A 14,288-nucleotide genomic window follows, 5' to 3' on the forward strand; every position below is an offset into this window, starting at 1 on the left:
CCGTGTGAATTCCCTTCCTGGAGCTTGTGTGCAGAACCTGTTCACTAAAGGGTCGGTTTTCCAGCTTTGCCCAAAGCCTCCTCCACAGGCAGCTCCTCAGGTCTCTACGCTCTGCAGACATCCGTGACTTTTTGACTACGTTACCCTGCAAAGAGAGTTGTGCTGGATGCTAGTAAATTTGTTTTTACTGAACACCACATATACATTTCCCCTCTGACTTGGCAAAATGCAACTGTACTCTGTTTATTGATCTAGTAGTATTTTACTGAATACCAACCGTGTACCAAGCACTGGCTATTCTCTGGGGAAGGAATGGTAGATTTGGTCTCTGTGCTCCAGGATCACAATGGCTGATGAGAAGGAGATTATGTTGGCTCTCTGAGCTATGGAGTGCGCCTGGTAGACTGCCTACCAGAGACTGAACGGGCAGTTAGTATAATGCTCAGCTCGGTGTGCGGACTCAGAAATTCATAAGTACAGTGCAGAGGGTAGCAGTTTGCTGTTAAAAATGCCTTCACAAACATGGCTGCCAGCTAGAGAGAGGGCTTTGTCCTCTAAGAGAACTAGTGACAGCTCTAAGAGCAGAGGTGGGTCTTAGGGACATGCCGCAGAGAGCTGAACAGGTGGGCTTTGTGAAATGAGGGGTGCATCATCGTGAAAAGCGGGGTGAACCAGGGTGTTTGGAGCCACAGAAGTGGACCATGAGTTTGACCAGGCTGTGTAGTGGGTGACTGGAATGGAGGCTTCACATAGATGTATAGAGCCCAGCCAGGGCTTTGAACCCCCACAGAACAGTTTCACCTTTATTTAATAAGCAAGGGAGAGTTAGAAAAGTTTAAGCAAAATATTAAATGTATAATCCTAGATTAGACACAAAATTTCATTGTAAACTCAGTACTTATGTGCTTTAGCAAAATCAAAAAGTATTTGGACAGAAGAGTTAAAAGTTGGATTTTAGAAATGATTTAGCTTTTCTTAAACTATGTTATTATGTAGACAGACTGATTGATTTTCCTTTTCAAGTAAGAAGCTGAATCAGCTCATTTCACCTTAAATGGGCACTTAAACTCTAGTAAGAAATTGCACACTGTCTGCTGCAGAGCGCTTCATGAGCTCATCCTCAAGTGACTCCTCCAAACTGTGGTTTGTCGGGAGCCTGGGGTCAGTGATGACAGGGACAGAACGCAGAAGAGCTTCTACCATAGCCTCCAGTAAATCTCTTAAATTAGTAACTATTCTATATCAGTATTTGGTACTCATCCCCTCACCAGTAGGAATCCCTCTCATTATTTAATTCCTATTCCTCATACCTAAAAATCTCCCCAGGAGGTTGTCTTACAGTGTTAAGTCTCCATATTAAGTTAACTAAACTAGGGCTTGGGATATTATCAAGTAAGTCTATGCATGTATAACTCTAGACTCTTACCTATATTCCACTGTACAACAAGAAAAACAGTTCATTTGAAGGCTGTTTACAGTAACATAAAGGATACAAGTTTAAGCAGTGTATGGTAGATTTTCCTGTAATCCAAGCACTGAGAGGTAAAAGCATGAGAATGAGGACTCCAGCCCATCCTTGGCTGCTGAATGGGTTCTGAGCCAGCCTGGGCTACATGAGACCATCTCTCAAAAAATAAAAAAAAAAAGTAAAAACAACAAAACAAGAACCAAAATTTATTTTATTTGAATTATCAGATTTTTAAGAAAACTAAAATAATTTGTATTCTATACTTGTAGCTGGGCATGGTGGCATATCCTTTTAATCCCAGTCCTTAGGAGGCAAAGGCAGATGAATCTCTGAGTTCAGAGCCAGCCTGGTCTAAAGGTAATTTCCAGGATAACCAGAGCTACACAGAAAAACCATGGGGGAGTGTTGGTGAGGGGGAAGATTATACTTGTAAAGAGTAAGTCTTTAAAAAAATGTAAATTTTAACTATTTGCTTTCCATATTTATTAGAATATTAGCTACCACTTATTGCCATACCTACTATCCTTGCTAGTCACTGTGGTAGACTACACTGTTATGATGATAATGATGAAGATGTCTTGTAACATGACAAACTAAAGTATAAGATGAAGAGAAATACTCTCATACTGAATTTGGACATGCCAACCCAACTGGGGGAAAAGATTCCCAAGGTCAGGCAGAAGAGATAGAGACCTACTTGTTTTCACAGTCTGATGTCCCTTAAAAATACTGAGCTAAAAGCTATAATATATATGAAAAGGACCTGGTACAGACCCATGATGTAGGCCCTGCGGTTCCTGCTTCAGTCTCTGTGAGCTCATATGTGCCTTGATTAGTTTATTCCAGAGGGCCTTGTTCTTCTGTGTCCTCCATCCCCTCTGGCTTTTAAAATCTTTCCACTTCCTCCTTCTCAGGACTCCCTGAGCTCTGAGGGAAAGGATTTGATTCCTTTTAGATATTCCTCCATTTAGATATTCTCTCTCTCTCTCTCTCTCTCTCTCTCTCTCTCTCTCTCTCTCTCTCTCTCTCTCTCTCTCTCTCTCTGCATCATATCTATCTGCAGGTCTCTATATCTGTTCCTGTTTGCCTCCTGAGAAAACCTTATGCTATGAGTATAGCAGAATATGGTTAAGAATCATTTTATTAATTTTTTTTAAAGGCCAGTAATGTTTGGTTTTATCCTAAGTCTCTAGGCTATCTAATCTGTGGTTCATGATTCCCTAGGCAGTGTGGGTATGGACTCCGTTTCATGGAGTGGACTTAAGTCAAATCCCAAAATTTCTGTGCCACCATTGCCCTAGCATATTTTGCAGACAAGACATTGCAGGTCAAAGATTTGAGACTGTCTTATGTTTTCATTAAAGTTTTTTTCTTTTACACTGTAGTATGCTTGTGTTTCCCTCCCTTCCAAATCCTCCCAGGTCATCCCACCTTCCTACCCAACCAACTTTATATGTGTTCTCTCACTCTGTCTTTCTCTCTTGCTCTATCTCAAAAGAAAAAAACAGAAAAACAAAAAAAACACCTAAAACCCAAAACCAAAAGCAAAGCAAAGCAAGCAAGCAAACAGGAAGACAAAATATCCCCAAAGTGAGTGCAAAGTCCACAGAAATGCCACCAACTTCTTTTTGTGACAGTCGTCTCCTGATGTGCATGAGCCTACTTGGGAGTGTGGTTGGGATAGCCAGTAACAACCCATTAGAGAAAATCGATTTTCCCTTTGGCATCAAGTATCAATGGCAAAATGTCCTTGTGTCCATGTCCCCCTTCTCACATGCCTTTGGGCTTGCCTGTCGGGGATTATCTTGATTACAGTAACTGGTGTGATAAGACTGAACTGTGGGTGGCACCATTCCCTAGATTTGGTCGCTAGCAGAATAGGAGTGGGAAAAGCGAGTGGAGCAGTAACCATGCACTTAGTCATTGCTCTGCACTCCACACCATGCATGTGATGGACAAGCTCTTTTTAAGTTCCTGCCCCCTGACTTCCCTGCTGGAATGGACTGAAACCTGGAGTTGTGGGCTACAGTGAACCCTTCTCCTCCAAGGTGCTTTTTGTCAGGTTACTTGTTCATGGCAACACAAATGAAACTAGGACCCTGGGAATAGTAACAAAAGGTTCTTACCAGGTTAGTGATTGCCACCTCAGTGTCTTGTTACCATCTCAGTGACCTAAACACTGAGATACCAGAGGTCTAGAGAAACCTGAGACTTTTCATTGGGTGAAGATGAGAACAATATTAAAATCTGTAGTGGACTCCTGCCTCAACCCTTTAATGCCATCAAAGGTCAGAACAAATGATGCCTACCTCACCGTCCTGTCAGTGAGAACCTCACCGTCCTGTCAGTGAGAACCTCACCGTCCTGTCAGTGAGAACCTCACCGTCCTGTCAGTGAGAACCTCACCGTCCTGTCAGTGAGAACCTCACCGTCCTGTCAGTGAGAACCTCGCCGTCCTGTCAGTGAGAACCTCGCCGTCCTGTCAGTGAGAACCTCGCCGTCCTGTCAGTGAGAACCTCACCGTCCTGTCAGTGAGAACCTCACCGTCCTGTCAGTGAGAACTGACAGTACTCACATGCACAACTCTTCCCAGTAGTAAGTAGTATAGGGGGGTGGGGCCTAGAGGCTTCAGCAGTGCTCGGTTTGCTGCAGCAGCACCAAAATGGGTTTCTACACACAGACCGCTGACATATGTAAGATGATTTATTATTATTATTATTATTATTATTACTACTACAAGACCCAGGAAGGAAATTTTAATACAAAACCCTTAAGCCAAAACCAGGGCATGAGTCTGTCACTGCCCAGAAATCTTTAAAGTGTTTTTCAGAAATGTTAGTCAAGTAGTAAGTTACAAAGAATGAAAAATGATAGAACTGTAATATATGGTCCTTTCAGGCAGACCAAAGATTTTATTCCAAGAATAGATTTAATCTTTTTTTATCCCATAAATAATGGTGTTTATAGATGATGTAGAAGGAAGAGGCTGAAATCCAAAGCGTAAAGAGTAAGTAATGCAACAAAAACCTTTCATTTAAGATCCCGTCATCAGAGCTGTGTTGTGTTGTTTTGAAAAATGAAGATGATAATTTTATTTTGCAGCAGGATTTTGGTAGTATAAGCATTAAATATTTGCAGTAATGACACTGCAAATTTTATTTCTCTGTAGCCATTAACCACAAGAATAAATGTTAAAAGACGTGTGAGGTGTTGAGCTTTGTGTCACTGTAATAGGATGTAAGTTATGTATGAGTGCATGTGTGCAGAGAGGGGTGCCAGCAGTAACACGGGTACAGATGTGAGCGCCCCGACATGCGGACTGATACAGTTACTAGTAACCAAACAGCAAGCGTTTTAAAACTCTTCGAAAGCATATTAATTTTCCCGTTTAAGAACACTAGATCTTTGAATGCAGATTCCTACTTATCTGAGGTAGAATAATCTGCTACTTTCTGTGGATGCTATGGCGGAACATTTGCAACTAGTGCCTGCCTTCCATGTCCCTGAAAATGAAGCCCTGGACTTCCATAAATCACAAGTGGATTACGGATGAGGCTTATGAATAAGACAAAACATCTTAGAATCTATACCTATTTAATAAATAGAGACAAAAATTTTAGCACAATACTTTGTTTTGTAGATTTTTAATATCCGTGTGGCTGTCCTATGACTGCGAAGGCAGAAACGGCTGTCAGCGCCACTGCTAACATTCAAGTTTGCTCCCTGTGCTTCCCTTCCTACAATTACACATGCCTTTAAGCATGCACTGGAGTATTCTTCCTGTTTTATCTTCCTTGAAAAACAAAACATGTCGTAGGGTTTCTGTTGCTGTGACAAATCACTGACCAAAGGCGACTTGGGGAGGAAAGGGTTTATTGCAGCTTACAGTGTATAGTACCCAGAGAGATGCTGCTTACTGGTTTGATCTCCATGACTTACTTAGCCTGCTTTCTTATACAACCTCAGACCACCTGCATAAGGGTGTTACCGCCTGCAGTGGGCCAGGTCCTCCTGTATCAATCATTACCCGAAGGGCCATCAAGTGGAGGCCTTTCTCCACTGGGATTCCCTTTTCCAAGTTGACTCTGGTTTGTATGTGTATTAAGCTGAGAAGATCTAGCCAGCACGAGAAAATTCATTGCATTTTCCTCTCTATTAAAAGGGCCTTCGTTTTCTCAGCCTCTGTTCTTATACAACTTAGGATCACCTGCTGAAGGGTAGAACCACCCACAGTGGCCTAGGCCCTCCATGTCAAGAGAACGCTCCTCAGGCTTGCCTACAGGTCAATGTAGGGAGGCTTTCCTTGGCTGACAGTCCTTTGTGTAAAATAACTCTAGTTGATACAAAACTCAGCAACACAGGAAGGCAGAGCAAATAATATCATTTGCAAAAGATGTCTTCAAATACAAAATCTAGTGTAGCCCCCTCCACTTGGATAGCTCATGGAGGCCATGTGAAAGTATATTTAAAAGTCTTTCTGAACATAAAAACCATTTCTGATTTACCTGATTCTAGGACTGTTCTCACCTATAGGTCCCAGATGTATGGACTTGAACTGAGTATGTCAGAGCCTAGGCCAGAAATTCAAGTACTTAGTCTACTCCCAAACCTAATCTAGAAAGAAGTAATAATAAGCCAGCCTCTTACGACCTCTTACTGCCTGTCCCCTCAGTTATGTAGCCAAATTAGTAAACCTAGTAAATATGGAAGACCTTGGACATTGTCACAATATTTTTCTCTGGTGAGTAGCTTTCTAATGTCATTAGGACACACGCGATTTATGTAACCTTCTTATTATTGTTCTATGAGAATGTATATTACAATAGTTAAGTAATATGAGAACATAACAATATGGGAGCCTCTCAGAATCCTCATTTCTGCTCAAATAGTAGTGTTTGCATAAGTTGTCAGAAAACTGGATTTTCACATTTATGTTTATTGCCTTTGATCCTTTGAACCTTGAACTTCCAAGTGTATTTATTATTATAAAGTTGTTTTCCTATCGAAAATAATTTTTTAAAAACACTCTGTCAATAGTCCTTGCTGGTCTGGAACCTCTAGTGTAGTCCGTCCACACTGGCCCAAAGTCACCTCTCTGTTCTCTTGCCTCTGTCTTCCATGTGCTGGGTTTGTAGATGTGACTAGCCACTAGAGCTGGCTGAAAATTCATTAGCAGGCCTAAGTGCTATTCTGTATCAATTCCATTACAGGTAGTTTTTCAAAAGTACTCAGTACTGAAGGGAAACATTTTTTATTCCATATGTTGTTTACAGATGTATTTAGAAATAATGAAGATATAAAGGGATTAAAACTTTTATCTACATGTACATACATATGTGCATGTATATTTTATGTGTGTATGTGTATGTACACATCTGCACATTGGCTTTAATCTTTGAGAGTATTGGTTTTGTCTTAAATATGCAGACAATCTTACCTGGCTTTTGTTTTTGTTGTTGCAAAAATGTCCAATTCAGGTTCTACATGGTCAGCTATTATGAGCGGAGTCACAGAATTGCAGTTGGAGCACGCCATGGCTCAGTGGCCCTGTATGACATCCGGACTGGGAAATGTCAGGTAAATAAATCATCCATCGTGACTTTCTTTCCATGAAGCTATGAAGGGAGTGAGAGGCTAGCACTTCACCCGGTGACGGACAGACCGGGCTGCTGGAACATTATGGATAATGTGTAAGCGATCGATAGTTTAATGAAGGACTCAGAGAATATAGAGCCCCGCCGTCTCTATTCCCTGGGATTGGAGGCTGCCACGGTTCACAGTGGAGCGAGAGAAGGCACTTCTCATGATCGATTGTACAGTGTCTCTTCTTTGCTCGGTGTTGTCTGGGTTTCCTACTTCTGACATGTTTCCTGAAGGGTTGGATGCTACCTGTGAGGATGTGGCGATAGAGTGAAGATGGTGAGAGCCCTGAGTCAGTCAGCAGTGATGAGCAGTGATTAGTCGGCGTTCGTACAGCCAATCACAGTGGCGTTTAATACACTCCGCTCTCTTCACACTGATAGTGGATCACTTCTCAGACTTCATACTACACTGTATGGTTTTAGGATATTTTATTGTTCATGAAATTTTTTTTGGGCTTTGATCTTGTTTATCTGATGTTCAAAATATACCCAGTGGATAGATGGGCAAATATATTCCCATTTGAGATAGAAGAGGAATTGAAGCTCAGTGTTTTAAATCCCCTTTTCCAGAGTCAGACCATTAGCTGACAGCAAAGCCAGGGCTAAATTCTAACAAGGACCTGGAAAATCTTGATGCTCATTGACCACATCATGACAAGTCATAGCTTTTCAATATAACATTTAGTACTGCTGAGTTCTTACAGTGTAGAGAGGAAATGCAAAAAAGAAATCCAGAAGGGTGTCTAACACTGTAACTTATTTCTTCAATGTAATAAACTGTTAATCTAATGCCCTCTTCAAAGCTTCCTTGATAATCTGTTATGAAATAGTCGCAAAGCCTCACAGTAAATGCTAGGGGTCAAAGGTTCAGGTTTCAGACATTGTTAAAGGGTGCTGTCTGAGTATTAAGTGCATTTCTCTGAGGATGCCTCTGAGGGTGCACTGTGCATAGAGTATGCACCACTGGTATACTTGTTTGCTCTTCGATTGGTGCAATTCCTTCTCCAGCTCACTCTGGTTCGTATCACTTTCCTCCCGGCTCTTATTGAAATCCGTGAAGACACTCTGAAGCTTTTTAAAAGTTGAGTTTTGTGCTCTTTATATAATCCTTTTGAAGGGGGGTTGCAAACAGCATTTCTGCAATGTCCCGTTTTTAACTTTTAATTTGTTTTGTGTGAGGGCAGAGAGCACAGCACATGTGTGGAGATCAAAGAAACTTTGAGGGAGTCAGTTCTCTGCTTCTAACATTTGGATTCCAAGGATTAAACTTAGGATGTCAGGCTTAGCAGTAAGGGCCTTTACACGCCACACCACGACATGACACACACACACACACACACACACACACACACACACACACACACACCACGTGCCATACCCCAGGTCCCAGAATATCTTCTAAGACCTGGTTTAACAATGTATCCCAGGCTGGTGTACGACTCACTATTTAGTACAGGCCGGCTTCAAACGCACCAAGATCCACTTGCATCTACCTCTTGAGTGCTGGGATAGAAGGCATGTGCCACCATGCCGGGTTTCTATTTACTTTATTTTGAATATACCTAAATATATAACTTTACATATCAGTGAGATGCTATGTCGTGTTTTGATGCATGTATATATTGTATAACATCGTAATCACGTCAAATATTTGTGTCTTCAAAAGTTGATCATTTCTTTTTGATGAAAACATTCAAAATCTAGTAACACTCTTAAGTGTCTGTTACATTGTTCTGTAGTTAGCACAAGTGCAGAGCACAGTAGAGCATCTCACTTCTTCATAACTTACACCGACCAACCTTTCCTATCCGGCCCCCACATCTCCTGACTCTGATAACCACAGCAGTTTTGAAACAGTTTCTTAAAATTGGAGTATGTTACTAAATAGCAAACTGGAAAGAAACACAAACATTTACAGGGTTAAAAGCAGAGAGAGAGATATTTTGTAAGCTTCTTCAAAACTGAGAACGTGTACACTATTACAACTCTGAGCATACCCTATAAGGTAGATCAGGTCTATAGCCAGGGCCCAGCCTAAGCCTAAGCTCATGACTTTTAATGATCTGTTTAAACTGCCTCAGGAAACAGCTCTAGTGCCTTTTCTAATAGCTTCCCTTCCAGCTGACCTTTTCCTGTTGGTGTAATGTGGTGATCCCATAATAACCCAACCACATGAAGTTAACCTTTCCTTTGCAATAGACCAGGGGACCTGGGATCTTCTCTCATAACAACATAAGTCATACATACCCTCGATTGTTCTTCCAGGCCTTCAGGGTTCTTGTTCTTCTGGTCATCGAACATATGGTCCCATTGCGAGCTTCATCTCATTCAGTAGCACAATCTTCTTCTCCCGTGGTCCATCTGAGCTGGCCTAACCACACTGAGCTGGCGACAGTTAGCGCTCCCCTTAAAACTACTGTTAGAATTGATCACAGTCCTTTGAGTCCTGCACTCCTCTCGTGAGCCATGCCGTTGCCAGACTCCTCACCTGTCTGTGTGCACCTTTCTCGCTCACAGCCATCCTTGCTGGTGTTTGTAGGTACCAGATTTAATATCTGTAATTCAGTTGTTGAACAGTTTGTTTGTCAGAGAAGCCATGCAATGGAGAGTATATTCTGAAACCACACTGCCGGGACTTAGTGTTAGAAAGACTAGAATATATTCACGTATATATATTAAATGTAAGCCATGGTTATTATTTGACTGTACCTTGGTTTAAATAGGACAAAACCAGTCAGCTCCCCGTTGCTGCCATAATACCAGGTAGAATTGGTGTAACTTGGCCCTCGTGTCTTTTCTGATGATCTCCCCCCCCGCCCCGCCCACATTATTTCAGTTAACCCTTTAAGGATAATAAACATAGCATCAACCAAATAGCAAAATTCAAGCCACCCAGCCCACTGACCTATCCCTACTCATCTCTGTTTAATAATTTTTATAGTCTGTCCTTCTTTTTCTGTAACATTCTGCAACCTGATTGATAATTATTAGCAACTTCTAAAAATGAATGTACTATTAACTGTATACTGTATACTCTTAACTAAAAACTAATGTACTATTAGAATATTTCTGAGTAAAGTTATTTAAAACTTCATAGTAGACCCTTTCAAACAGTTTTAGGTTTGTGACAAAATTGAATGGAAGATACATATATCCACTGCACTCACGTAGGAATAGAATCCCTCTTAGCCATCCTCCACTGGACTGGTACACTGTCATGGTAGGGAAGGCCAGAGTCTTCCTCAGGGGTTTCATGGTTGCAGCTGCAGAAACACATCGGTAGTAGATGCAGGAGGCGGCGTGTGTGCACTTACTATCGTGAACGCAGATGTGAAAGCTGAATGCAGCATGAATCTCACAGATGAGCCAGATGACTGGGGCTTCGATTCCATCTTCGTAATAGAGAAAGAATGGGAGGCTGAACGGGAGTGACTGATTGGGGAGGAGAGAATGAGCCTGGAAAACAGCCAACAGCCAGGGACAGTCCTCTGACTCTGATGGTGGGTCAGTGGTGTGGGGAGCTACTCCTTGACCAGGACTACTTAGATGTGCTTGTCATTGGCCCTCTACTTAAACTTTGATCTCACTTCAGGACCTCCAAGGGACTTGACGGGTTCTCTGGGTCTCTGTACCTCTTCCCAATGTGGCCACATTGAATAAATCTCAGTTCTCTGGTTTCCAGTATTAATTTGGCTCTTTATTAGCATGTTAAGAACTGTTGGCTGAACCTGACTTGGGGCACAGGTTGTGACCAAGGTTCAACAAGATTTCTGTAAGTTACAGCGTGACTTTTGAGCACATAAATTCTCATTATGTGCTCATTAAAAATGAAACTTCACCCTTGGCCTGACTTTCTTTTATCTGGTATGTTGAGAGACAGGGAAACACATGGAGGCCAGCAGACAATTGTTTTAAGAGTTGGCCCTTTCCTTCCACCATGTTTTGAAGCAATCTCTTCTATGTTCCTGCTGCTGTGCCACACACCAAGTCTGGCTGGCCGTGAGGTCCTGGCCCTTTCTCCTCTCTCCACCTCCTGTATTGCTGGAGGAGTGCAGAGATTACAGAGAGGTGCCACCTCACCAGGCTTTTTTATGGGAGTTCTGGAGTCAAACTCAGGGTCATCAGGCTTGTGCAGTAAACCTTTCATCCACAGAGCCATCTCCCTGGTTCCACAATTAGTCTGTTTGGCTTCCTGTGTTTGTCATCTCAGATAATAGACAATTTATTCATCAATTTATAATTTATCATTTAATCTGTTTATTTTTAAAAATTAAAATAGCTCATCACTGTGCTAGACAGCATATTACATGCAAGAGATCACAAAATAAGTGAGTATGTCCATCAAGGAACAAGTGGGGGCAGAGACAAGCAGACCCATCTAGCTAAAGCATTGTGATCAGCCTTTCAAGATGGGGAGCCCGCAGAGCACAGGAACAGTAACCTAAATTCATGCAGGAACCTTAGGAGAGCTGCTCTGGAAAGGGTGCTGTAGAGGGAAGCAGTCTGAACGGAAAGCCCAGAACAGTGAGGGGTCCAGAGAAGGAGGAGAGTGACTGAGACATTGTTCCAGGCAGAAGATAGGATATGTACAAAGTCTAGAAGTTTAGCATGAACAGCAAAGGCCTGCCTGTTAGAAACCTTGTATGTGCTGCCCTATGCACATGGAAGTGGTCCATATCACAGCCGTGCCGAGGGAGTTACACATGTGACAGGAGCTTCACAAGGAGACACATCTTATCTGCATGTGACATGTGACACATGTTACACAAGCATCACAAGGAGAGACACATCTTATCTGTGACGTATTAGGTGCTTACTCAGTGCAGCTTTGTTATAAGTCATATAACACTAAGTTCCAAGAAGATAACCAACTAATATTTTCAATGTATAGTATATCAATATATTATTATATATAATATAAATAAAATGTTATTTATAAGAAAGGGGGGCTCAGTGAGCTTGCCACGTGATTTCAGGGTGGGATTTAAAGTCTTTTATTAAAATAAGCCCCCGTGACTTTTCTGGAATACACTTAATTATGGCAAGCACTCTGAAGTGGTAGATATCAAAAGGAAGCTAATACTCAAGTCTAAACAGACGTGGTGGCTGGCATGCCTGCAGATAGAGAAGTTCAGAGGACACTGTTGACTCTGAGCATAGCCACAATGTGACTTGCAGTGAGGAGGAGCAGTGGATCTTAAGGGACGGTAAGACTGGTGTTTCTTTAATGCTGCCAGTGGACACTCTAGGTGTTTTCTCCTTGCTGTCAGTATCTGCTTCCTGTGACTTCTGGAGCAGCAACCAGAACTACAGCACAGGGGCAGTAGTAACCTGGAGGAGTTACCTAGTAGGCTTCCTGTTCTAACAGGGAAATACTATTTAGAGAAGAACCTCAAAGAAAACACAGATTTCCCCCAAACAGTAGTGGAATTTAGATTGTGTTTGTCGAAGCTTTCAGTAGCTTAAAATAATATTTCTAAGTGACTGTGCAGAGCGATTCTTTTTTCTTACCCCTCTTGTCAGACCAGCATCAGACCTGGACTGTTAGTGTCCCAATAACTTTGCACCAATATGAAAATTCCAGTCCTTGGCAATACCTTGCTCTTGACAAACCCAGTAGTTGCAAAAATCACTTCAACTTCTTTGCAAAGGTATTGAGTAAACTAAAACAATTTTTTTTCTGAGTTTGTGTCTTGAGCAAGAGTCTGACACTATGGCCAGGCTGGCCTGGAACTCACTCTGTGGATGAGGACGGCCTGGAACTCACAGAAGTCCTGCATTTCCAGGCACCTGGCTTAAAACTCTGCAGGTTCTGAGAATTCTCATCATTTCATTCACATTTCTCAGCAGGATTCAGGCTCCTGCACTGCCGTTTTCTTCCTTCCCTTCCACATACAGAAACAAACATAAAGATGGAGAGATGGTTCAGTAGTTAGGAACATGTGCAGTTCCCTTAGAGGACCTGGTTTCCATTGCCAGCACCCATGTCGTGATTCACAACCACTGCAATTCCAGTTGCCAGGTATCCAGTGCCCTTGTCTTGCCTCCATGGACACTGGACATATGTGGTGCCATATACATATATGCAAGCAAATAGTCACACACACAAAGTAATAAATATTTTTAAAGTAGAAATATATGTGTACAAATCCATATATGTATATACAGTTTCCTTATATTAGTTATAATGGAATAATCGAGGAGCCATAGTGCAAGGGTCCCTCTTGGTCCATGACCCTCAGACCTAGCGCTGTTATATGTAAAGCAGTATTTAGCAATGCATATCTTCTCATATCCCTAGTCATCTCTGACCTTTTCATATCACCTTGTAGAGGAGTGTGAACGCTGCGTAAACAGTTGGGAGACTATTCTGTCAGAGGAATGAAGAAAAAGTCTCCCAGCATACAACACAGATGTAGTGTTTTGGTTTTTAGACTATTTTTATCTATGAGCCCATGAGTATGGAGCCTGCAGAAACAGAGGCCAACTGCTCACTGAATGTACTCAGTGCTCCCTGCCATGTCTATTCCTGTTCTGTACGCATCTTAAAGCAAGGTCCAGCCCAGCAGTTGTTCCACAGACAGTTCTCTTGAGTCTGTAGCTCATGAGAGGAACACAACACATAGTGGGTAGGAGCTGTTACGGATGTGGGTGTTTTGTCAGGATTTGGTAGCTCTTAATGGGCTCTGGCATATTGGAAGATAAGGCACTCAGGTGTTTAGCACCCTGGATCCATCAGTTAGCACAGAGATTGCTCCATCAATCAAAAAATACTGCTCAAACATAGAATCATATAAACCGATACCGATTTGAAACATTTCCTTTTAATTTAATATCATATACAATAACTTTATTTCTCATGTCTTTTAGTATATGACCAAGGACTCTCTATATTGGCCCACTGATTTGAGATCTAAGATAATTTTTCTAGCTAAGTCAAACTAGCTTCTTATTCTTAAAGTGATCTGAAATCAAAAGCATTTACAAATTGGTAAGATAGTTACTGGGCAAGGCACCTGCCACTTAGCCTGATGACCTGAGTTCAGTCCCCATGACCCCCAAGGCAGAGAGAGAGCTGACCCAACAAGTTGTCATCTAGCTGCCACAGCTTACAGTGACATGCCAAAGAAATAAATGAAAATGTGATTTTAGAGACACAAAAGCCTCAGTATCATCCT

General features: G+C 41.9%; 1 protein-coding gene across 2 annotated transcripts in view; it reads left to right on the top strand.

Annotated features, from left to right (window-relative positions):
• Wdr7 (WD repeat domain 7) overlaps positions 1-14,288 on the top strand; it is a 282,598-nt gene that overhangs the window by 224,873 nt on the left and 43,437 nt on the right. For both annotated transcript variants that reach the window (NM_023975.2, NM_001395078.1), the window contains 1 exon segment: positions 6,946-7,045. In NM_023975.2, the coding sequence (NP_076465.1) occupies positions 6,946-7,045 (100 nt within the window).

Source organism: Rattus norvegicus, chromosome 18, assembly GCF_021556685.1.
Source record: "Rattus norvegicus strain SHRSP/BbbUtx chromosome 18, alternate assembly SHRSP_T2T, whole genome shotgun sequence".
Lineage (NCBI taxonomy): Eukaryota > Metazoa > Chordata > Mammalia > Rodentia > Muridae > Rattus > Rattus norvegicus.